Source organism: Anabas testudineus, chromosome 13 (genome assembly GCF_900324465.2).
Source record: "Anabas testudineus chromosome 13, fAnaTes1.2, whole genome shotgun sequence".
Taxonomy (NCBI): Eukaryota; Metazoa; Chordata; class Actinopteri; order Anabantiformes; family Anabantidae; genus Anabas; species Anabas testudineus.
Window position 1 is genome coordinate 24,061,741 of NC_046622.1, and position 23,332 is coordinate 24,085,072.

The 23,332-nt window shown below is 39.3% G+C and overlaps 1 protein-coding gene across 8 annotated transcripts in view; it reads left to right on the top strand.

The window, feature by feature from the left end:
• LOC113148183 (RNA-binding protein Musashi homolog 2-like) overlaps positions 1–23,332 on the top strand; it is a 200,322-nt gene that overhangs the window by 31,136 nt on the left and 145,854 nt on the right. For all 8 annotated transcript variants that reach the window (XM_026339772.1, XM_026339754.1, XM_026339780.1 and 5 more), the window contains exon 6: positions 17,435–17,527. In XM_026339772.1, the coding sequence (XP_026195557.1) occupies positions 17,435–17,527 (93 nt within the window). The remainder of the gene's footprint in view (positions 1–17,434; positions 17,528–23,332) is intronic.

The following is a 23,332-nucleotide window of genomic DNA, read 5'->3' on the forward strand; positions in this document are numbered from 1 at the left end:
TGTGCAATCGTGTGAGCCCATTCTCACAGTTTGTGATCTATTGATTAAGAAGGTCATAATCCATTTGCAGAGGAAGGTGACTAGGCCCAGGTTGCTGGGTTTGTGTACCAGGTTGTGGGAGATTTATAAATTAAAGGCAGAGCTTAAATCAATGACTAGCATCCTAACATAGGTGTTTACATGCTCCAGTTGAATCAAACCTGTAAATAGATAATGTCTGTTTCCTTAAAGTGTATCTCACCTGAAAACCACTGTAGCACATGACTGCATGCTCCTCATTGTCACTGAAAAAGAGAATCTCCTATGCCAAATATGATGTACGCCATCATATTTGGCAAAGAACTCGATGGAAAGAGCAGCGTTGTCTACAATGGACCTCAGCCAACATAAGGCCACTGGATGACCAGGGGGCCAGGAGGGGTGATCCAGAGGTCTAAACAACTGCTTTCTGTCCCCAGGATAAATTATGTCTTACAGCAAATATTATATTATTAAGAAACAGCCAGCCTGCTGTTTTTAGGCAGTTCATTACAGCGCGGTGTTTGTAGACATGACATCTGCTGCTAGTGATTTATTTTTATAGCTTATTTAGTTTTAATGGACTTTGGGTATGATGTAAGTATTTTTTATATAGTATTGATAAATCACCAGGTGCTAATTATTGATTCTTCAAACCTGCCTCCCAAGTAGGGATGGGCCATATCATATTGTCCAAAAAACATAATGATAATTCCTCTTGATGAAAATAACGAGTCATATTATGAGATTGGCAATACAGTAGCCTAATGATGTTTATTACAAGCATGACAAGCATGATGGAGGGCAGAGCTTGCATTATGGTTCAGCAACAAATAAGATGTGAAACAGACATCTCTGATGTGCTTGACGCCACCTAAAGCAAAAAGACCACAAATATCAGCAGGAAAATATAGAAGATCCTAATGCTACAGCTTCGTCATCAAAGGAGAAAATCTCACTCTCACAACAGAAAGCTGTTTCGATGACACAGTATTCAGAGTACATAAGTACATCAGAAATCCTCAAAGCAATAAGGCTTGGAATAACAGATATGTGTCAGTGCGGTCCACACTGCACAACAATTGACTTGTACATGCTGTTGTCAGAGAGAACACATTCTAAGTCAGTTTTGCCACAATGCATTCTCCTTCGGCTACAAGCAGTGTGCAAGTGGTTGAAATAAGAGGTGAGACAGGAAAATCAATGCGTAGGCTACAGGGCAGTGGAGCTTGAAAAGAGCGAAGTCCCTGACATGCTCAGTGCCTGGAGGAGTCTGTCACACATACTGTGGACTACAGGGTCCACCTCAGGAATCAGTACTCTGCACACATAAAACAAGACTACATGAGCAGACTGATGTTGGCACTGACACCGCACCGTGTGGGTTCTACTGTACCTGGCTTTATTTCATATTATCTGTTGGCTTTACAGAAAACCCTATTTTTGTCACACTTTAATGCATTTTGAAGTAGGTGCTTTTACCTGTAGATTTGTCCAGGTACCTATGCCCAGACGAGAAGAGAAGCCAAAAGCAGTTCATGCCAGTATTCTCACTGAATTCATTACACTTTGGTAATGGAAACTGTGGAACTATGAAAACCTTTTCCCAGTTGTTCCCCATATATTCAGAGTGGGATTATTTCCAGTGAATCAAATTAAAGTTGAATACAACAACTGCTTAGGCAATAGCTGCTCTTGAACTCTTTTAAGACCTGTCCTAAAACTAGGAAGTTTGCTTTTTTGGAAGATACATAAGAACGTAGTTTCCTTTTCTTTAAATGTTATGAATCCAGTGGAGGTTGAAGGGAAGGACACACAACCTGACGCAGCTAGACATGTATAGACATACACATATGATGATTAATTCGCTTATTATCAAATGCTTTATTATTATTATTTAATTGGTTTCTTATTCTGCTTCCTTGGCATAATGTAGTGCTGGACATGATTGACAGGTCATGGCCCAGCACTACACATAACCACTGATAGAAATGATTGATTGCCAGGTCTATAGCGATAAATTTTAATATTTCTGTGGTTTTTCCCTGAGCTTCTGACTTGGGTTCACTAAATGTTTGCAGACAGCTAAACACCACATTTTACAGCTCAAACAAGAATACTCTTTTCAAGCCATTTGAAGCATAAATATAAGAACAAAAATTAGACTCTTTCTGTTTAAGAAAGCACGAAGGAACATGAACAAAAGATGCAGAGCTGTAACATGGGCTGCAGAATCAGGCTAGCCCTAGATGGATATAGGCATCAGTCATGTAAGGGTGGCCTTTGGGGATGTTTCAGAGCGTTTCTGTTATTTGATGTGAACCCACTAAGCCCCTCAACTCTTGAAATATGTATAGAAGCACTAGGCCAGCTCCCTGTAAGCACCGGAAAACCCCAGTGGAGTTAGTCCTCTGAATATTTCTCCTCGTGTCAGATCAGAGCTCTGTGAAAGGTTGTCTTCATGTCACAGAGCAGTCCGGGCTTGTGCATGTTGGTACTGTAGGTTTTTAACTTAGACTCCATGGCTGAAAACGACCAGATTATTAAATTACAGCTTTATTAAGTTACTTGTTAATTAATAATGAAGGGTTTATTACACAAACTAACTCACATACATTAAGAAAAACACCAAAGTTTCCACTACAGTATCTGTGATATACATTTTGTTGTTGGTGTGTGTGTGTGTGTGTGTGTGTGTGGCATTGGAGGTCAAACAGAAAGTATAAAAGAAGGCCTTTTGTACTCTAATTAATTACCAGAGAGAAAAAAGTGTGATGTGCAAACCTGATCAATCAGTAACTGTCCTCTGCTGAGATGCGTGTGACAGATCCCTATCGCAGCTCATCCTTTGTGATCAATTTTGTTAAAAGGTTGCTGCCACTTTCTTGCAGCCTCTTACTCTGTCCTGATTTAAACGGTGAGTTCTTTTGTCATTATGCACAGCAGAAGAAAAAAGTTAGCAATGAGGGATTTTATAGGCAAGTGTATACTTTTTAATTAACCACCACTGGCTGTCAGGTAGTGGTGACTGTACAAAATGCATCATTTCCTATGATCAGCTGATTGATGTCTGATACAAAGCCTGCATGTGCATGAAGAATGTTTAGGGACAGATCAGGTGTGATGAATGAACTAGTAGTGAATGAATGAATGAAGGCTCCTTGTCATTGACCTCATGAGATGTTTGCAGAGCCATTGCTGCTTTCTTTATTGCGTGTACTGTACCTTCAACTATTTACAAGTAAGTTGAGTTATTCTTAAATCCTTAAAACTCTTCAGTTTAATATGATTGTTTTAGAACTGATGTATTCCAGCATATCCTGTCCTCGTGGGAGCACCCCACTTGTTCACCAACCTGTTCCTAAAGATAAACTATTTAAATTTGTATCTGGCATCTTTGGAGACATGCATTTCAATCCTTGCCTGTTCTAAGCATTTGATTTCCTAATCTAGAGTCTGTGGGTGTGTAGCTGCTGTTCTTAATTGTCCATGAAGACTTCTGTTATTAGCCTGCTGTCAGCTACCATACAGTATCCATATGTTATCTATAATACACTGCTCAAAAAAAATGAAAAGAACACTTTGAAAACACATCAGATTTCAATGGGGGAAAATCATGCTGGATATTTACACTGATATAGACTGTGTGATATGTTAGGAATTAAATGATGCCAAATTGTTTGATTAACATTAAAAATGATCAACTGACAGAGGGCTTAATTAAAGACACCCTGAAAATCAAAGTGGAAAAATGATGCAGCAGGTGCATTTTACTGAAATTTCATTCCAGCAACTCAAAATGGTACTCTGTACTTTGTATGGCCCCCACATGCTTGTATGCATGCCTGACAACGTCAGGACATGCTTCTAATGAATGACGGATTATGCCCAGGGCTACCTCCCAGATCTGATCCAAGGCATCACTGAGCTCCTGGACAGTCTGAGGTACAACCTGGTGCCATTGGATGGAATAAAACATTAAGTTCCAAGAGGTGTTGTATTGGATTTAGTGCCCACTAGAGGACATCTGGCCCTCAGGAAACCCTGAAGATGTCTGTTTCTGATTGTTTGGTTAGAGACATTCACAGCAGTGGCCTGCTGGAGGTCATTTTGTAGAGCTCTGATAGTGCTTATCTTGAGCTCCTTGCACAAAGGAGCAGATACTGGTCCTGTTGGTGGGTTAAGGACCTTCTACGGCCCTGTTCAGCTCTCCTTAAGTAACTTCCTGTATCCTGGAATCTTCTCTGTGCTGGGAGACACAGCAAACCTTCTGACAATGGCAGGTACCGATCTGACATCCTAGAGGAGTTGGACTGCATGTTCAACCTCTGTTGGGTCCAGGTATCACCTCATCCTACCAGCAGTGACATATATATATATATATATATATATATATATATATATATATATATATATATATATATATATGTATATGTAGACCTGGATACAGGTATGCCATTTAAAGGATATAGAAGAAAAGCCTGCCGTGGGACCAAGAGACCTGGAACAATACCTGGCTCCACGTTGTCTGTGTTATTTCTGCTACAATACACAGTACAGCAAAATCCTACACACAGTGGATATATCCAATAGAGACATCTAACCATTTATAAATACAAATCAATCAAGGTCAGGTGAACAAACTATCCAGTCCTCCAAAGCAGTTGTAATAGACCATTACTGACATCAAACACCAGACCACAGCCTGAGATTTTGAATACAATTCTGAAAATTATGCTCTACAAATCTGTGAAAGCAGCACTTATCCCTTAGGGACTTCACACTACAGCCGGAAGAGCAACAGTACATCAGTGCATGCACACACACACTTGCGCACTCTGTGTGTGTTCTCTGCCCTTTTCTGTCGTCCCAGCCTGTTGACCTATAGATGCCAGAGGGAGTGTGGCAGCTGGTTGGCCTCCGGGCTCTGCAGCTGTGTGAGTGCGCTACTCCTTGTTTTCCATACCTTTGCTGTCTCTGGCAGATTCATTTGGTTTTCTCTCTTCCAAAAACATTTCATCATTAAGTGTCAAGCTCTGGACTTGTGCTTATTTGTGTGTCACATTTATTTCTGAGCCTCTTCGGTCTGAATTTGTCAGACCATTCAGAAATAAAAATAGTACATACAGTACCCGTTTTAAATTTGCTGCCACAGTTCTGGATTGTTTTGCGTGATGACAACATTTTTTAGTGTTTTGATCTTGGTGATCGGGATGATCACTGCTCAGAACAGGCAAGAACTCCAAATGTCTCCAAAGACACTAGATACAAACTCAGTTTATCTTAAGTAACAGGTTAGTAAAAATATTAGGTTTGGTAAAGGACATGTGGTGGCTGTAAGAAATCAATACAGGCAAAAAACAGGCAATGGTCGGACAAATACAAAATTAAAAGAATAGGCTGGAAAACAGGCTGGTGTGGAATAGGTGAGTGAAGCAGGAAAGCTGTGAATGAGCTGTGGCACAGGACCCAGTTCAGTTTTGTACCCTAACAACAACATATGAGTGGAAGGGGGTCAGCATGGGCTACACAAGCAGCTCTCCTCATGCAGAGCAAGCTGTGATATACTGTGTGTATCTGACACATCAAAGCCAGCTGAACCCTGTCCCTCATAACATTAAGACCACCAGGTTGTGTTAATGTTTTCTTAGCAGTATAATTGGAGCAACATAAACCAATAAACTGAGAAAACATCACCATTTATTAAAATTTGTAGATTTATTAATGAATTTCCAGCAAAACGCTTTATAAATAGCATATGAGCCTATAAACATTAATCCCTGCTGAACTCATTTAGGGCTTTTACACTGTCAGATATTATAAAACCAGCAGTGGAATTTGCCTTTTAATAGGCATTTAAAAATGCTGAAATTAAAGTAGTGACTGTGGTTTGGGTGATCATTTTGAACTAACCACTGCTCTCTCTTTTTCAATTATGTCGATGTCTGAAAAGAGCTTCATTTGAATCAAGGTCAACTTAGTATCTTTGTACTGAGCGCAACACAACACAGCTTTTTTTAATTGACTCTCATAACAGGTGTATATGCTTTCTAGTGTTGGATTCTATGTTTCTGGCCATGTACCAACCACTGCTTGAAGAACTTTGGCCTCTTTCTATTTAACACCATCAGTAGAGTGTCTGTGCAAATCAACCTATCTTTAAGTTCACTTTGAGTATTTAAAATATCTAGTTTCAAAAATATGGTTCGGCTGCCAGACGTACCTACTATTCCATGTTCATGTCCAATAGTTGCAGAAATAGAGACTTAATGACTTGACTGTTTCACTTTTCACCTTCCCTGATTGCATACAAGCAGTCCAAAATGTTGCTGCTGCTGTACTTTCAAAAGGTTTAGGACCCCGGTTTTCATTTCCTTTACTGATCAAATTCAAGTTTTTCTGCTCCTGCCTGCATTAATGATGGGTCCTGTTGTACATCTGTTCATTGCCCCTGGCTCAAAACACAGTGAGACTTCTGTTTTGACATTGTAATGCTCTCCCATACAACTAAACCTCTGTGGACATGTTGAGCATCCAACTGGTGTCTACCAGTTGCCATTTCCTAAAGACAGCTGTTAACATGCCTCAAACCGAACAAGCAAATTAAAGTCTGATAACTGTTGACCACAATTCCTAGGTGATTATGTAGTTAGTTATTGTTTACTGTCAGAAAAAAGACATTACAGAGGAGGTTGGGCAGGTGGTTAAACATACAGACTCTGGCATATAATTGAGATTTAGTCAAAAGTTAGTAGGTGCACCTTTGAGCTTTGGTACATAGTTCCCAAAAAGATAAAGGATGAATCCTATTGCTTAAACTAATATGTCTGTAGTTAAATAAATAAGAACAGTGCATGTTCCTAACTCTTATGGTAAGGTTACTAAAAGTTACTTGATCTTTCTTGCAGAATAATTAAGCTTCTTGGTTAAATTTTATTTAAAATGAGTCTCTAATGACTCTGCTTTGAGTGTGGGGAAGAGTAGTTTTTTAACATCTACAGATATAAGACTTTATCGAACAGCTTCCGAGCTGCTAAGGACCTGCCTGATGAGGAACACTGATAAATCGCTCACTGCTGCTAGAATTCAATATCTCATGAAAGGACGCTTCAAGCACAGATCTTGCTTTCTCACATTCTTAAATGGCAACTTGGGGAAAGAGACTTTACATTTGGTTAAGTCTGTAATGCAGCAGGAAACGCAGCAGACATGAGAAAATAGTCACTTTAAAAATGCATATAGCTTCAAGCATAATAGTGTAAGTAATTTGTTAAGTGCTTCTAACTTCCTTGCAAAAGTTTTCAAGATTTCCCTTGAAGCAGGCGCTTAATTAGCATATTAATTTTTTAGAATGGCTTTGAGGATCAGCTTCTCAATTTTTCGTTTATATTTTTTTATAAAATTCCTTCCATTAATATTTAAATATTTGAAGTAAGTTGACTTTTTACTATAAGCAGGACCCAAGCTCACTTTCCCAGGAGTGGAAGCCGCAGATGAGGTGTATCCTCCTCCATAATCTCAAGGCTGCCAAAATGTATGCACCTTATCAATCCTCATGGCTCCACAATGAGCTTTTGAGTAGAACTGATTGTACATAAAGCCAGAGAGTCAGTATTAACCAATTTTATCACAACTGTGAATGTTAAGATTCAGGAGACCTTATGTTGAAGTTGTACGACAAGGATGCCAGAGCAATACTCTGCAGCAGTCATTTGATTTATCACTGGATCAAGAGAACAGTGAAAGCAGCTCAGGCTTTGATGTAATGCCCTTTAAAGATTATACACAATACAGCAAGTGTTTACAGAGCACTATATTCTGTGTGGCATGAAGCATCACACAGGTGGTGCGTAGGTGGCCGAGGTATGTATGACATGAATTAATGGATCACATTTAAAGGTACACGTAGCAAATAGCCAGACTGTAAGGCAGGGTGAAATGTGTATTGTCGAAGAAGGCTGCAAAAATTCGAATAATAATGCACACTTTAGTGAAAAGGAAGGTAAAACACTGCCAACTTTCAGACTTGAGTCGAGTACCTTTACGTATTTTTTGAAGAAACTCGTTTTCCATATCTGGAAGTCACAGCTGGACGTCATAAAAAAAGTTAAGCAATTGAAAAACCCTCAGCAATCTGTACCAGAGAGTAGTAGTTTGCAGTCTGCAAAGCAATGAATATATGTGGGAGTTTATTCCCTGTCAGTGCATACTGCATTGCATTGCGTACATTATCACTCCAGGAAGGCATTTTGGGCTCATATATATATATATATATATATATATATATATATAGAAGCTGTACAGAAAGTGGTCACATAGGTAAAATCCAGCACAGATCAGTGTCCAATTCATGGTGAATGTTAAACAATACAGTAGGGCAGCTACTTTATCATGTGTTTTGTTCTCTTTGTTTGCCTTTTTATGTCTCTGTGTCAACGACAGCCAGGGTTGGACGCATTATGTTGTTGTGTTGTCCACCCATAGAGCTCCTCAATTCTTGTGTATGCAATACCTAAGTAACACTTGGAGGAAATTACTTCACATTTGGTCCAGATGTCAACATAGATTCAATGATGATTTAATTTGATTTTGGTGGCCAAAGGTCAAAGGTCAATGTCACACTGACTTCACATTTGTCTTGTTCTTGCAGTCCATTCTAAAACATGAAATGTGAAGAACATATTTTCCATTTTTTTTCAATCAACAAAACAATCTAATTAGAAAAACATCCTCAAGCCTTTATGCTTCCCTAAAATATCAACCTAAAACACAACAAACGACACCCTTTATCCACACAACCACACAAAGGCATTATCAAGTAGTTATATAAATATGTTTTTTTTTTTAGGAAATTTTAATTTCTTGTGACATTTCTCCTATGTCAACACATCAACACCACTCTAGCTCCTTGCAGTGTTATCTTTGGTCTGTTATCTTTGGTGTGAGCATATTTCAGTTTTTAGGTGCTCCGCAATCAGGTGCTAATGATAACATGAGATGATTGAGATACACAATGGAAGAGAGGTAAGAGAAGATCGCTTTGGGTGGAGGAGGAGCTGTAAACAGTATGTCCCAGCATCAGGTGATGTTAAACATTTGGGTCCAGAGCCACTTGCTCACTGCGCCACTTCTTCTGTGGTTGGTTCTGTGATTTTCAAGCAGTCAGTGCAAGTTTTCTGTGGCACCTTTATTTTCTTAATTCAGCACTTCCTCCTCTGCTCCTCTTACCTGTTGCAGGTGGATTACATTTTACCACAATAAGGATATGTTGTAGTTATTAAAGTTTTGTATAGCTAGGTATAGTTAGGTTGAGGCACTCACCACCCTTGGTTAAGGTTAGAGAAAGATTTGAGTGTGTGTAGTGTTGTCACTTAAGATAAGATAAGATAAGACTTTATTTATCCCACTATGGGGAAATTCTTTTGTCTACAGCAGCAAGGTGACATTAAATAGGACAACAGTATAGAAGAATAGAAGAACAGAAGAACAGAAGAACATCTTTAACTTAACTCAGTTTATTTATTTACTTACACGACAATTACATTAAAATTAAAATACACACCTTCAGCCACAATGTGTAAATGTCACCATATCCTATAAAGTACTAACAGTGTGATTCTTTTGAATCTGCACTTGCACTGCTGTCTTCGAACAGACTAAATCTGTTTTTATTTATGTTCACTTTAAAATGATGATGACAAAAGAGATTACCTGTAGGCAGAGGTAACCTGTTCGCTAGAGCTAGTTCCACATAAGGGAGTCTGCTTTCACGTTCACAATGTTAAGTCTGTTGCTAGCAGAACCATTTTTTAATTTCTAAGCTTTAGCAGGGAATAGCTTGCTTTGGTCTGGTGGGTTATCGGTGATTGGTCCTCATGGTCTGCATAGCCATCGTCATAAGGTCATTATTGATAGACACAGACTGTCAGATTAAGAGTTTTGCTACATACATTGCAAAAATGTTATCAAATAAAAGTACAATTGTATGGCCAGGATTGAGATCATTTACCGACTGTGCAGCTCTTTTATGGTAAAGAGTTGTTGCTGACTTTTTGTCTTGTGTTATGCCCATTTATGTCTTATGTAAAAACATGTAAAATGAGCCGTTTGAAGTATTTGTAATTCCAAGTGTTCCCCCCTGTGTTGTGTATCCCCTAGGCTGACTGGAGACTCTAGAATAATAATTGATGGCTCACTATCACAAATATGAAAATTTAGTCTGCTGCGAAGCTCTGTGTTAGAGTGGGAAGATTCTGCTCTGCCCTCTGGGATAGTTTAGGTTGTTTTGCTGTTGGATGAGCCACACGTTGATAAAGATCCGTGTACTGGGGAGGCTCATCTAATGAACAATCTTAATTAGATCTCCCTCACTGCCTGCATGAAGAAGGATATGAAAAAGAGCTGTCACTCCTTTTACTTATTACAAACCCGGTTCCTCCCCAGACTGCTGCTCACACCAGTCACATCTCCTGTTTCTGACAGCTGGCAATAAAAGGTTCAAATTGTCCTAAAAGGGAGACAAAGGCAAAAGTGAGCAATGTGGGTGCATTGAAAAGTCTCATTCAATAAAATATCTTTTGCTCATTTGGGAGAAGTCAGTGGACCAGTCACACTGTTCAAATAACACTCCCAATAATGTGGTTTCCAGAAAAGACGTACTGTGTTTTTACTGTAAATGGAAATAATTTAGCCATTGTGTCACCCTTTTGTATTATGGTTTGTTTGTAGCCCAAATGTTGTTAGGCTAGCAAGTTTCAAGGTGTTTGTCTATAGTGTGTCTGTCATTCAACCCAAACTCTGTCTAAATCATTCACTTTACCTAGACGAGTTACACATGTGGCCTTACATAGACTAAAATATTGTGGAAAGAATTAGAAGTATTTAATGTAACAGATGGGGTCCATGATAACAAATACAGTGGTATAAATATCATTTTGAGAGGTGGTGAGGCAAAAATGAAAAGGGGATATTTAAAGTAAATGTTTCAGTGATCCCAGAACTACCTGATTCCAAGGGTTTGATTGCAGAATGTGTATACCGATCAGCCACAGCATTAACATTGAGTCATGTGGCAGATACGTGAGGTACAAGAGGTACAAGAGCAACTTTGAGTTCAGTGTCTTGCTCATGACCACTTTGACATCTGGACTGGAGGAGCTGAATATTAAGCCACCAACCTGCTCTAACTTCTGAGCCAAGGCTACTCCACCACCAGATGATATAGCTGACATGGGTCAGCATTTGTACTCAGCCCCAAACACAGCTAACTATGATACACTGCATGTTCTGACACCTAGCATTAGTGATGCTGATCCCTGTCTACATTGACACCACCTGGTGGTGGTAGTGTTGGTGTCCTTTCTGAGTAAAGTTTGCATGTTTTCCCCGTAGGTTGGGCTGACCTATTATCAATAGTTGTAAATGTGAGCATGAATGGTTGTGTCTGTGATGATCTGGCACTGTACCCTGCCTTGCACCCAGTGACAGCAGGGATTAGTTCTAGCCTCCCGTCATCTCTCTGCAGTATAAGCCACATAGAACTAAAAACTGCAACTGGTGTAGCACCTGCCAGTTCAAACGCAGATAACTTGATGATTGGTGTTGTTGGTTGTTTGTGTAGTGAAGGGAGGTTATATGTCCGAAAACCTTTTTTTATTATTGGTGCTGTGATGATGCAGTAACAGAGGTAGTTCTGGGGTAGATCCAAACATTAAATAGGGTGCTAGACACACTTGAGTTCACTTTCCAAATTCTGGTGTAATCCATGGAATCGCAACATTTTCTGCTTCATTTGCCTGTTTGTTGTGCTAGGGGATTTAAATCCAGAGCTTCCACATAAACAATCATGTTCAGAAAAGAAGTGTCAAACTGTCTCCTGAGGGAATCGCAAATAGCCATCAGCATTTTTAGTCCAGAAAGCCGCCGCAGTTATTCCCTGCTGCCTGTGAGATGTGGAAAAAATAAAACCAGGGTCTTTTCTCTCCTGAGATTTTCCCTTCTTGTGTTAATGGAAATGTCAGTTAAGATTTCATCCCCCGTGGTTGTATTCTCTTCATTCATTAGTATTCCATCTTCAGACTGTCCTCTTCTGCTCTATACGGTGAGAGGCTGCTTTTATGTGCTTTGGCTCTGCCATATGCCATACATGTGCCACATCTCTGGAGACCTGTGCATTATCACTGAGGGACAGATAACCATAACACGGCACGGAGGTGGCTGGGCGCAGCCCGCCTCTCTCTTCAATGACAGACCACCTTTTCTTCCGCTGCCTGGTGCTCTGTGAAAATGGCCCACCTGTTCCCCTCCTATTGTAGTCGGCCTTTTATCAGCGCCTCACAGCCTAACCACACAGCATTTGAGGTGTGTGTGTGTGTGTTTGTGGGTGGATGTGTGGGTGGGGGGAGCATCTTTCATGGACAGCCGTGACAGCTGACATTCTCTGAGAAGCAGAGGAAGGGTGTTAGCAGAGGAGACACTGGGATGGAGTCGCAGAGGGAAGAATGATGGAGTTTGGCCATAATGGAAGTTGACAGAGGCCAAAATGGTAGCATCAGCAAGAGGAAAACTAACTTACTCCCCATCCACCCACCCCCACCTCATGTCCTCTCTCACCTAATCTCCTGTCCTCTCTCCAGAGCCTCCTCGTCTCGGCAGAAATAAAAACACCTTGTCTCCATCACTTCCTGATGCTATGTGCTATTCCCATTTCACCACCCTCCTCCTGAGAACACCTTTTATATTCATGGACACACTGTGCAAATTTAACTTTTCAAGAGACCAAAAAGATAAACCAATGTCTGTGCTTATGCTGACTGTATTTTTGCGTCCTCTGAGCAACAAGCTCTGACAAGTAGTCGAATGGATGTGTTAATGTCTGTGTAAAGCTTCTTTAAGCCTTAACAGTTGTTTCGATGTGGTTTTGTTTTGGTGCACCTGCTGGTGCCTGAGCACACATATGCTCCCGTCGGTGCTGCTTCACAGATGCACCTTTCCAAATCTGCACAAATAATTAACCTCTTACACTCTCATGTGTCCTTTGGTGGCACCAGCGGACACAGCCTAAGGCTAAACACTGTTCAGACTAGCAGATGTTACCTTTGTGCAAAAAAAGACAATATACATGTGCAAAAATACCAAATACTAACTATGAAATTTCTTTAAATTATATTTAGCCCCATAGGACATTTAAGAGTATACCATGTTAGCTATGTGTTACCTTTCTCCAAATAATTAGTTTAAGACAGAAATGTATCCAAAACCATCACGATTCTTAATCCACACATGTCAGGGCACAGTTTGAGCATCATCAGCAGCTGTTGCACTGCCAGCTAGCCCATCCTGGCATCTGGCAAAAAAATCAGCCTTTCTTTCAGCAGCCTCAGCAATGTCATTTCAGGCTGTTGGCTCAGTTCTTGCTTTCCAACCTGCTCTGAGAGGAGATAGCAGATGTTGCAGCTTTGGTAATATTTTTTCTCAGTTGCTTCTCGGTTTGCAGTTGCATACGCAGGCAGATGATTGAAGAAGAAAGAAATAGATACAAAACAATGCACCAAATATAGGGTTGACTGAAGATTTGTTGGCAAAATATTTGTGGATAGAATAGAATAGAATAGAATTTGACTCTGGTTTCTAGTATTCGCTTCGTCTTCAACTATGGATATTCATAATAGCTCCAAACACTTTTGTGTTTAAGCATGGTTGGTAAACGTACTGAAATAGTCAGACTGTGATTGTAAGACCTCAACGTCATTGGTACATGAACTCATGCCTTTTTAAAAAGGAGGGCTGCATCATCAGAAAAAGTTACTGCATCTTATCCTTTCTTACCTCCTACCTCTCTCTTCCTCTTTGACAACCTTGCTTGTTACCAGATAGTAGAAATGCAAATAATGTGTGTTAGACAGGGGGGTGCAGTTGACTGCAGCCAAATATGCTGTCCAGAAGTCCCATACTTTCTTTTTTCTAATACAAAAGATAAAAGGTGGAAAGTATAGCTCATATTCAGCCTCATCAAGTGACCAGGATCGTGCAATATACCTGAATCTGCACAGGGAAATAGGCCTCATACTGTTCTTATTTTATTTATTATTTGTTATTGGAGTTAAATTACTTAAAAATAAATTATGATATGAAAGTGGTGCTAGAGTTTATGGAGTGTGCAAAGGGAAAGGAGTTCTTTTTGATGAGGTTTTCTCAAAAAATATAAGCTGGCTATAATTCTTTAAGATACAGTGAAATAAAGAGTAAAATGGCATCGAAGAGTCAGTAACAAGTTAAGTGCTTTAAAAATGCAGTGATCTGACTTTTTGCTGACCTGTGGTATGTATAAAAAACCTGTCAAAATCCTCTCTCATTTCATTAGATGTTAAAAGAAGGCTACATCTCCCCTGGGCAGTTTAAGGATGCAATAAAGGAATCCCCTTAGCTTTAACTTCCTCTGCAGCTTAGGGATGAAATTAAGCATTTGAGTGTCCTTCCATTTGCTAATTATATACTATAATCTACAAAACTGCCCACACCCCCCTGAAATATCACTAAAAAGTTAAATGTACCGTCTTGCAATAACTGCACAACTTATTTTGAAGCAGACTTGTCTAATTGCTCTTGTGTGCAGGTTAGGTGGACTGCATTGAAAATACAGGCCACAAAGGTACAATGTCAGTGCAACAAAAGTATAGAAAACTGTAAATTTGTTGTTGGTAATATAGCTCAAATGACCCTTTGAATACATTTCAGGGGAAAAATGTGTCTGTGAATGACTGTGTCAGTCATGTCCTATAATGTAATAATACAGCAGACACCAAATATTTCCATAAATTTAGGAAATACTGATATTACTGATATGCTACTTTTGCCTTGGTGTAACTACAGTATATTAGTACAACAAATAATGTGTTCATTATTAGGCCTGCTAACTCCTTCTTTATTTTTATTAACTTAATGGTTAGATAAATTACATTTTTACAGCAGTAACACTACTAAAAATATGATTGCACTTTAGCAATCATGCTAAACTTCAAATTTTCATACAGATAAGAATTCTACAATTCAAAGGTCACACACTACATGTGTTGTATGTATCTATGTATGTATGTTTATGTCCTGTATTAAGTACATTTGTGGCCTCAGGAAGACCTTCAATAATCCTGAAGTAACACAACTTGCAGTTTTGGTTGCAAAAGTAGAAAATTGTTTAGTGGTTGTACAAGAACATGGTTTGCAAAGATGACAGATATCCACAGCAAATTTCTTGGTAGTCTTGGCAGAAATTCTACTTTGGACAAAACCATTAGAAATAGCTGTGCTCGACCACACATTTTCAGTGTAAATCACATGATGTGTTGGACATGATTCAGTTAGGTTTTTACTTGTTGGTTTTGCATGTCTAACTGATCAGAACTACTGTACTCTGGAGGTCAGTAGAGAGTAGACCTAGATCATTTTGTTTCTGATAAGATACTCCAAATATATATATTTATATATTTATATTATATATAATATATATGACTATGACTTAAGTGCTATACATTATGTGCAGTTTCAGAGGCTAGTTTTTAGTAGAAATGAAACTATCTAGCTACTACCTAGCTTTTCAGGTATGCATTTGTAGTAATAGTTACTGTGGTGGTAATTACATCAGTGTTGTAAGAAGCCTGCCTTAATTTCCCTGAGACATTGTTTAGCCTGCTGTAATATATAGAACATTAATTCATTCCCCTACCTCAGTTACACACTCCTAACTCTCTATTTGGCTATTTATTGCAGCGGCAGTCACAGCAGTGGCAGTGGTTATCCTCATCATTAAGATGAATTGTGTCTAGTCTCAGCATTGGTATTAGCCACCAAATGAACTAATGGTGTTTCTTGGCAGTGAAAAATGACACCTGTTGCGACATGTAGCTCAGTTGGTAGACCAGTCATTTATAAAGCCCAGAGTCAGTGGTCCGACTCCCGGTTCCTCCTGGCTTCATGTCAAGGTGTCCTTGGACAACACACTGACACCCCACAAAGCACCGTCATCTACTGCAGCTCCCTAAACAACAGTTTCTCAAAGTTTATCATTATCATTATTTCTTAGAGAATGACAGTTAAATGCAACATGTATGATATTCTTTCGTATACTGTCCTTAACTTTGAGTTGCTGCTTCTTCTTCTTTCACATTATCCTACACATACAGGAGAATTTGTTGTAAATCTATTTTCTCTGTTCATTGTAGTGTCTGATAATCACAGGTTTCCTGGTTACTTAGGAAAACTTTTTACTTAAGCTAATACAAGAAGTGAATGAAAAGTGAAATCATTTATGCTTTTGGACGTGGTCATGTCTTTAATGGGTCAGTATCTTATTGATTTCAAACCATAGAACCATTCCTACATCTAGTCTCAGGTTGACAAATGTAATTGATCATTCTGTCCAGGGTTTTCTTGTAGTTGGTGTATTCTGTTTCAAAGCAAATGTTCATGATCAGTTTAAGATTGAGCTTAGATGGCCAGCTGAAACATCAGCTGAAAAACGTGCGGTCAATGCGTCTCCCCTCGATTTTAGTTGTCAGAGACTAGATGAACTGTCCTCTGAGCATGCATGCACACCTTTCTTATCTAATCCAAAGAACAAAGTTTGTACCCCAGGTTGGCTCTGGTACAGAGAGCACCATGGTGTATGGTGTGATACAATACAGTTTTACAGCCTGTACTGCCATTTCTTTTCAGGCACCTCGCCATTACTGACTCTGCATCAACCACAGTTTTCTTTCTTTCAATCTTCACATTTCTTTCTAGAATCTGCTGGAGAGGTTTACTCGTGTTACTTGACTAGACAACCAGGGGCTCAAGTAGTGTAACTCTGAAATGTGTTGGTATAATAAAGCAGACTCTTTGATTAAGTCAAGCGGTGTTGCTGAGCTCTTTTTATCTCTAGGATCTGTTGCTTAGTGACTTCTGTCTAGCAAAACTTCATTTCTATGGAATGAACATCTCAATTGATGGAATCCTGCTTTATTGTGTGGGCTATATGTTCACACACATTTGTAGATCTTATTGTGGACATTTATTTACTTAATGCATTACCTAGTTCCTTTCCATAACTTTCACCGTCACAGTTAAACCCAACCTCGACTAACCTGAATCTAACCCTCAGAACACACTTTCAAGGTGTGTAAGATGTGAGGATTCACAGAAATGTTTTCACTCCCATGGTATTAAACTTAAATGGTTCTTGCATTGTAGACGCAAACACACGATTACACACACCCACCAACACACACACACACACACACACACACACACACACACACACACACACACACACACACATCATTCACGATGAAGTAGTTGACACAATGCTTAATAGTTCTTGCTTTGCTGAGTGGAAATCTTGATAACCTTCTTCTTTCTCTTTGTCTTTTCCTCTTTCCAGATGGTCACAAGAACAAAGAAAATATTTGTAGGAGGATTATCAGCCAACACAGTAATTGAAGATGTGAAGCAGTATTTTGAACAGTTTGGCAAGGTAAGACCATTTGGAGTATTTTCTCCGCTGGGTTGCTCTGTTCTTGTGTGTTTGCGGGCCTATAGAACTGTATCTTTTGAAGGTTCAAAGCAGTTTGATGAGTTTAGTTCTGCTTTGTGAGCGCTCAGGCAGACTGCTGCTGTTCCTCATGTGAGTTTGATTTCCTAGCGACGCTGTGGCAACAATGTGTAAATTCAGCCCAGAGAATGGAACAGGGGATCCAGTCTCATGAGATGAGAGTGCTTTTAGGAGTTATTTCATCCAGTGATAAAGAGACAGATATAAAGGGCGTATCAGTGTCATATGTGTTTTTCTAGTACATGGGGACATTTTTATTTTAGCCTATGTAGCTTAGGAAGCAGTGAGAAGTCGCAGGTCTAGCTCCATCAAAAGTGAAAAAAATAAAATGTTCCGCTGCGCTCAGCTCAGTTTATCACATTGTGGTTTGTGAAAGAGACATACTGTATCTAGATGTGTATGTGTGGACGTTAGTGGACGTTGGTATGTAGACGTGGACCAAATTATTGGCACACTCACCTTAAACAAAGAAAAACCCACAAAGGTCACTGAAAAGAACGGACAAAAGTAATAATAAATAAAATAAAATACTAACAATTAACTCATGAAAATCCGACGTAGCTTTTGAGTTGTGGTTCAACAGAAGGTTTTTTTTTTTTTTAAACTAACTAATAAAACTGTCCTGGACAAAAACGATGGCACCCCTGGAAAAGATGTTAAATAATTTGACCACAGTTTGTTAAACTAAAGTGTGTCCTGTAATTAGCATCAAAGGTTTCTATAAACTTGTAATCAGTCAGTCTGTCTATGTAAATGGTGAAAAGTGGTCACTGTGGTGTTTGGTATCATGTTGTGTACCACACTCAACATGGACCACAGCTCAGTTGGTATCACAGTCATCTATAAACTCTATGGTTACTGGTTTGATTCCTGCTTCCTCCTGGCTACATGTCATTATTATCATGATTAAGTGACACACAGGCTTAAATGTTAGGAGCCTTTCTTTCCAAATAGAAAAAATAATAAATCTGTCCTGTTGGCTTCTTTCCAACTTGTAATTGTCTGACTGCTTGCCTGACCTCATCAGGTTTTTTAGTAGTGTGATGGTGATTTTAGTATGTGTGTGTGTGTGTGTGTGTGTGTGTTTGTGTAGTCTGGTGGAGTATAAGGGTTAATGTTAGAAATGCACTGTAGCTTGAATGGATATTGAGAGGATTAGGGGCTATGGAATGCATTATGTCAATAAGTAGAGAACTAAAAAGCAAAGAAATGCATTTGCTACTTTTGCACACTGATGTGTGTGTGTGTGTGTGTGTGTGTGTGGTTTCTCATACTTTCTCTTCTGTCAGCTTTTTGTGAGTGTATGATGTTGGATAAACTCACCTTGGAGATCAGATACGATGCCACTTCCTCTGCCTGGGCCATAAGCTGTGTCATCTTAATTGTGATTGCAGCAGCTACTGCCTTTCATTTAGTTAGTCATTTATATATTTTTCTAATGAACTTCTAGATGCTGAGCTAATCAGTTCTAGGTTAAAGCAGAGCGTGGCTGAACATCCAAAGTAACTAGAAGGACATCTGTTCTGTTTTGCTGTTGTCCAACTGAATGAATCAGCAGAACAGTTCAAATCTGTATTGCAGATGGACTGTTTTAAAAAGTGTTACTTTCATTTTGCTGACACTTTTGATTTTATTTTGACTCTGTCTTATTCCGTACATCTAGCGAGCTTAAATTTTTGTTGATGAGTGGCAAACTATTACAGAACACAGTTCTATGTTAGAAGGACACTGTAAGTAAGGAGAGGCAGACCAAGAGAATGACTTGTACCCGTAGTTGAAGATAAAAATTCTATCTATCTTTGTATTCTGCATCTAGATATCTGATTTGATGTGTAGGCCAGAAAGCTGTGCGAAAAAAAAGCAACATGCTTTAACTTCGCACTGAATAAAATACAGTATTGTTTAAGATTATAAGTAATATGGAGAATCAAAAGAACCTTGCTCCTGGCAGATCTGCAAAACCCATTTTGAGAAAATCTATGATTTGTTCATTCGCTTGAATCTTTTTATCTGACAAGAGTACAAAAGTTTGATGCCTGCGAAACAGAGGGATGTTTACCACCGTGCTATACCACATTTTCTTGTAATTGCACAATTCAGTTGTTTGGGAACTGTGGATACTAATTGTTGCAGTTTTGGAAATAAAAATATCTGCCCATTTTTATTGAATACAAGGTTATAGCTTCTTAGCAGTCTGTGGTCATTGTTTTATGTCTTCTCTTCAAGGTGTGTTATACTCCTCAATAGGAGACTGCAGGCGAACATGTTCTGTGTCTATAAAGCCACAATGTTGTAACATGCAGAATGAGGCCTGACATTGTCCTGCTGAAATATTTGCTTATTTACAAGAAAAAAATGTTGCCTTGATGGCAGCTTCCCCCCCTCTTAGATCCCCAAATGGTCTTCTGTATTGATGGTACCTTCACACCAACGCAAATCAACCATGTCATTGGCACTGATGCACTTACACACCAGCACAGACGCTGGCTTTTGCGCCTTTCACTGATAACGGTCTGCAGTCATCAAGAAACTCTGAAAACAAGTTGAAGCGTGTACTTAATTTGCTGCTAATTGGCCACACATTTTCACTCTCTTCTAATTCATCTGACATGAGCCAGAACCCAGAGAATGTGCTGCGTTTATGCGTAGAATTTAGATATGGCTTCCTCCAGTTTCAGATTGTATTTCTGAATGCAGCGGTGGAGTGAAGCAGAGTCAGTGTTTCTTTTAAAGCCACCTGGTGTTTTACTCTGAAGACCATTCTGCTCAAGGCTACCCTACTGTTGGAGAGAATTTCCCCAAAGAAGAAGCACATATAACAAACATGTAGTACACATAAAGAGCCAGTTGATTGTAACCTGCATTAGGTCCATACATATCTTTGGAAATATCCTTGGACAGTACAGCTTTAACTTCAGAGTCCAGCAGTGAGAACTTTGGGCTTAGGAGTACTTTGTAAAAGTGGTGTGAGTTGGCACTACAGCATTCAGAAATGCAACTCAAAGAGGAAACCTACATCAAATCAGTACATCACATAGTTTGAGCTCATGTCAGTGAAAACATGCAATCCTTTAAACATGGTTGAAATACTTGAGAGACTTAGCATTTGGTTTTCTCAGCCCAGCTGTCTATGGTGTGATGAGAAGGGGACAATTCAGAGGAAGTCAGTAAGGGATGAAAGAGGAAAGACGACTGCTCTCCAGTCCACATGATTAATGCTGCCATGAGAACTGCCTGTAACATTTTTGTCTGCTCTCTCATATACTGTAGTTCCAGTGGAAATGAGTCGCTGATTAAAGACATAATTCCTCATAAGAATTTGGCAAACAGTAGCTAAACAAATTAATTGAGTTTTTTCCTTCAATTTAAACCCAGAATGCATTTGATACTTCCCACGCAGGAGCAGTAGATACAGGAATTAGAAATTGCGTCTACATGGATGCTCAACTGTTAGAAATCACAAGCCATGATTCTAATAAAACGATGGGTTTTGTTTTCAGACAGGCAGAAACACGTGGAAATGCACGATAGTGTCAAATGGTGCTTATCACCTCTTATCCCACTCATATCACTGCTGCTGAAGAGGCTTCTATAACATGAGCACCTGATTCCTAATAGAAACAGAAAGACGCTTTCTGATCTGTTTGGTTTGGTTGTGGAGAAAAAGGTCCGCTGCTTCTTGGCTAATTGTTCTTTCTAACTGAGTGGAGTTATTCTCCCTAAACCTCTCATCTGAAACCAGTTCATCGTATTGAAGTGCCTTCTGGAGGCCGTGTTGGGCTTTGCTCCATTCAGCCTGGTATTCACCTGACCTTCCTCACACCACATTTCTTCAGGGCACAGTCCATTTTAATTCTCTGCACATTAGCATGACTCATGGGTGAAATGAAAATATTTTGCCCTCTACCTGCTCTGTGATTTTTTTTTAATCAGGTCATTTGCTGCTTGATTAAATGGCGGCTTCTCACTCCATATTTTGGAAAGTTAATCTATCCCACTAATAGCAGTTCTTTCTAATTGCCTTTGAAGTCCTAGAGTGAGCACAGAGATGACAGAGGGAGTGTGATGAAGAGGGTGGATCTTTAAGATGCAATCTGCTGTTACTTATGGGACACTTCTTCAAATGTCTACTATATAGTCACTATAATAAAGGTCTTTAACTGTGAACCAACTAAAGATCCTGGAAGTTTTTCACAACAGTGATTTTAATAGAGACCATTTTATACCTTAAAGCTATAAACTCTAATTTTGGTTTGGTTGGTGCTAATAAAAATGAAACCAGGTCCTGGTCCATACTTGCAGTCATAAGACTGTCCTGGTTGTCCTTCCAAATTTGAGACCCATGATCAAAGATTTTTCAAAAGTGGAATGGAAAATATATAAATATATTAAACAACATAGAGAATGTCACCTTCTGTATGAGATCACCTAACCTTTAACTGATGAAAAGTATGGGAACATGTGTCACCCAGGTAAACTTGCATTTGTTATTAAAAATTGTAAATTAACATCAAGACCATAGAGCTATATGTGGAAGAAAACAACTCTGTCTCCTACATTTTTATACAAAAGTAAAGAAACATGTGAAGTGTGCATTCTCTAGAAATAAAGATATATCATGCTAGTCATTGGAATTATGAACATTTTTTTTATAGTTTTTATTTGTTTATCATTGAGCAGCAACCTACCCCCAGTGCTGACCTAACTGTGTTACTGCTGTTTAGTGTCTGGCCAGAATTTTAAGGAGCAGACAGATTACTACTAAATCTCTAATTCTGTTCATAAATAAAGTCAAGGGGCTATGATGTGTAACGCGGCATGTGCTGCATTCCAGTGGCATCTTTTGAAACTGAGACCCAGATGGAGTAAAGCCTGTTCCTTAAGGTTATATTGTAACATGACCAAAAGAATGTCTAATAATTAAGTTTGGAGACCCCTTTCCTTGGCAACCTTTTCCCTGCAATCCACCTAAAACAACATAATTATGTCTTAAAGAGCTTTGTCTGTTGCTTTCAACTCAGTCACTTACTTCATACAAATGTAATATATGTAAATTCACTTATGTTATGAACTGCATTGGTTTAGCTTAGTGGTTACTTTGTGAGAAAGAATCATTTTATAATAATTAAAAACGCACATATGATTTGGAAACATCAACCACTGCTCACTGCAGAGGAGCAGAGCTGTCCCCATGCTTCATCATACCTCTCTGCTGCCCTATAAGTTTTGGTTTTTAGCTTGCCTGAAGTCATGTGTGAGAGGTTAATGGGGACTGTAAGTTACTAAGCATCATATACGATTACTGTGCTTACACAGCAGAGATAAAGTGTGTAACAGGAGCAGTTTGGGATTTTCTTGTCACTCGTCGCTGTAATATTCACTGCACACAGTCGGACAGGAGAAAAGACTAATGTGAGGGGATGTGCAGTCAGGCTTACCTGGTTTATGTTGTGTTTATGAAAGGGAAACTCTAGTGATTTGGTGTTGTAACCTCCAGCAGAACCAGGCTCATGGTGGGTGGCCATCTGCCTCGACCGGTTGGGGTGATCGGAAAGAGGAGAGAGAAAAAAACATAAGGCAACAAAGTGGATGACTAGGATCAGGAATAAGTACATCAGAGGGACAGCCTAAGTCAGATGGTTTGGAGATGAAGTCGGAGAGGCCAGATTGAGGTGGTTTGGACATGTTCAGAGGCAGATGATTCGCTGTGGCGTCCCTTCAAAGGGA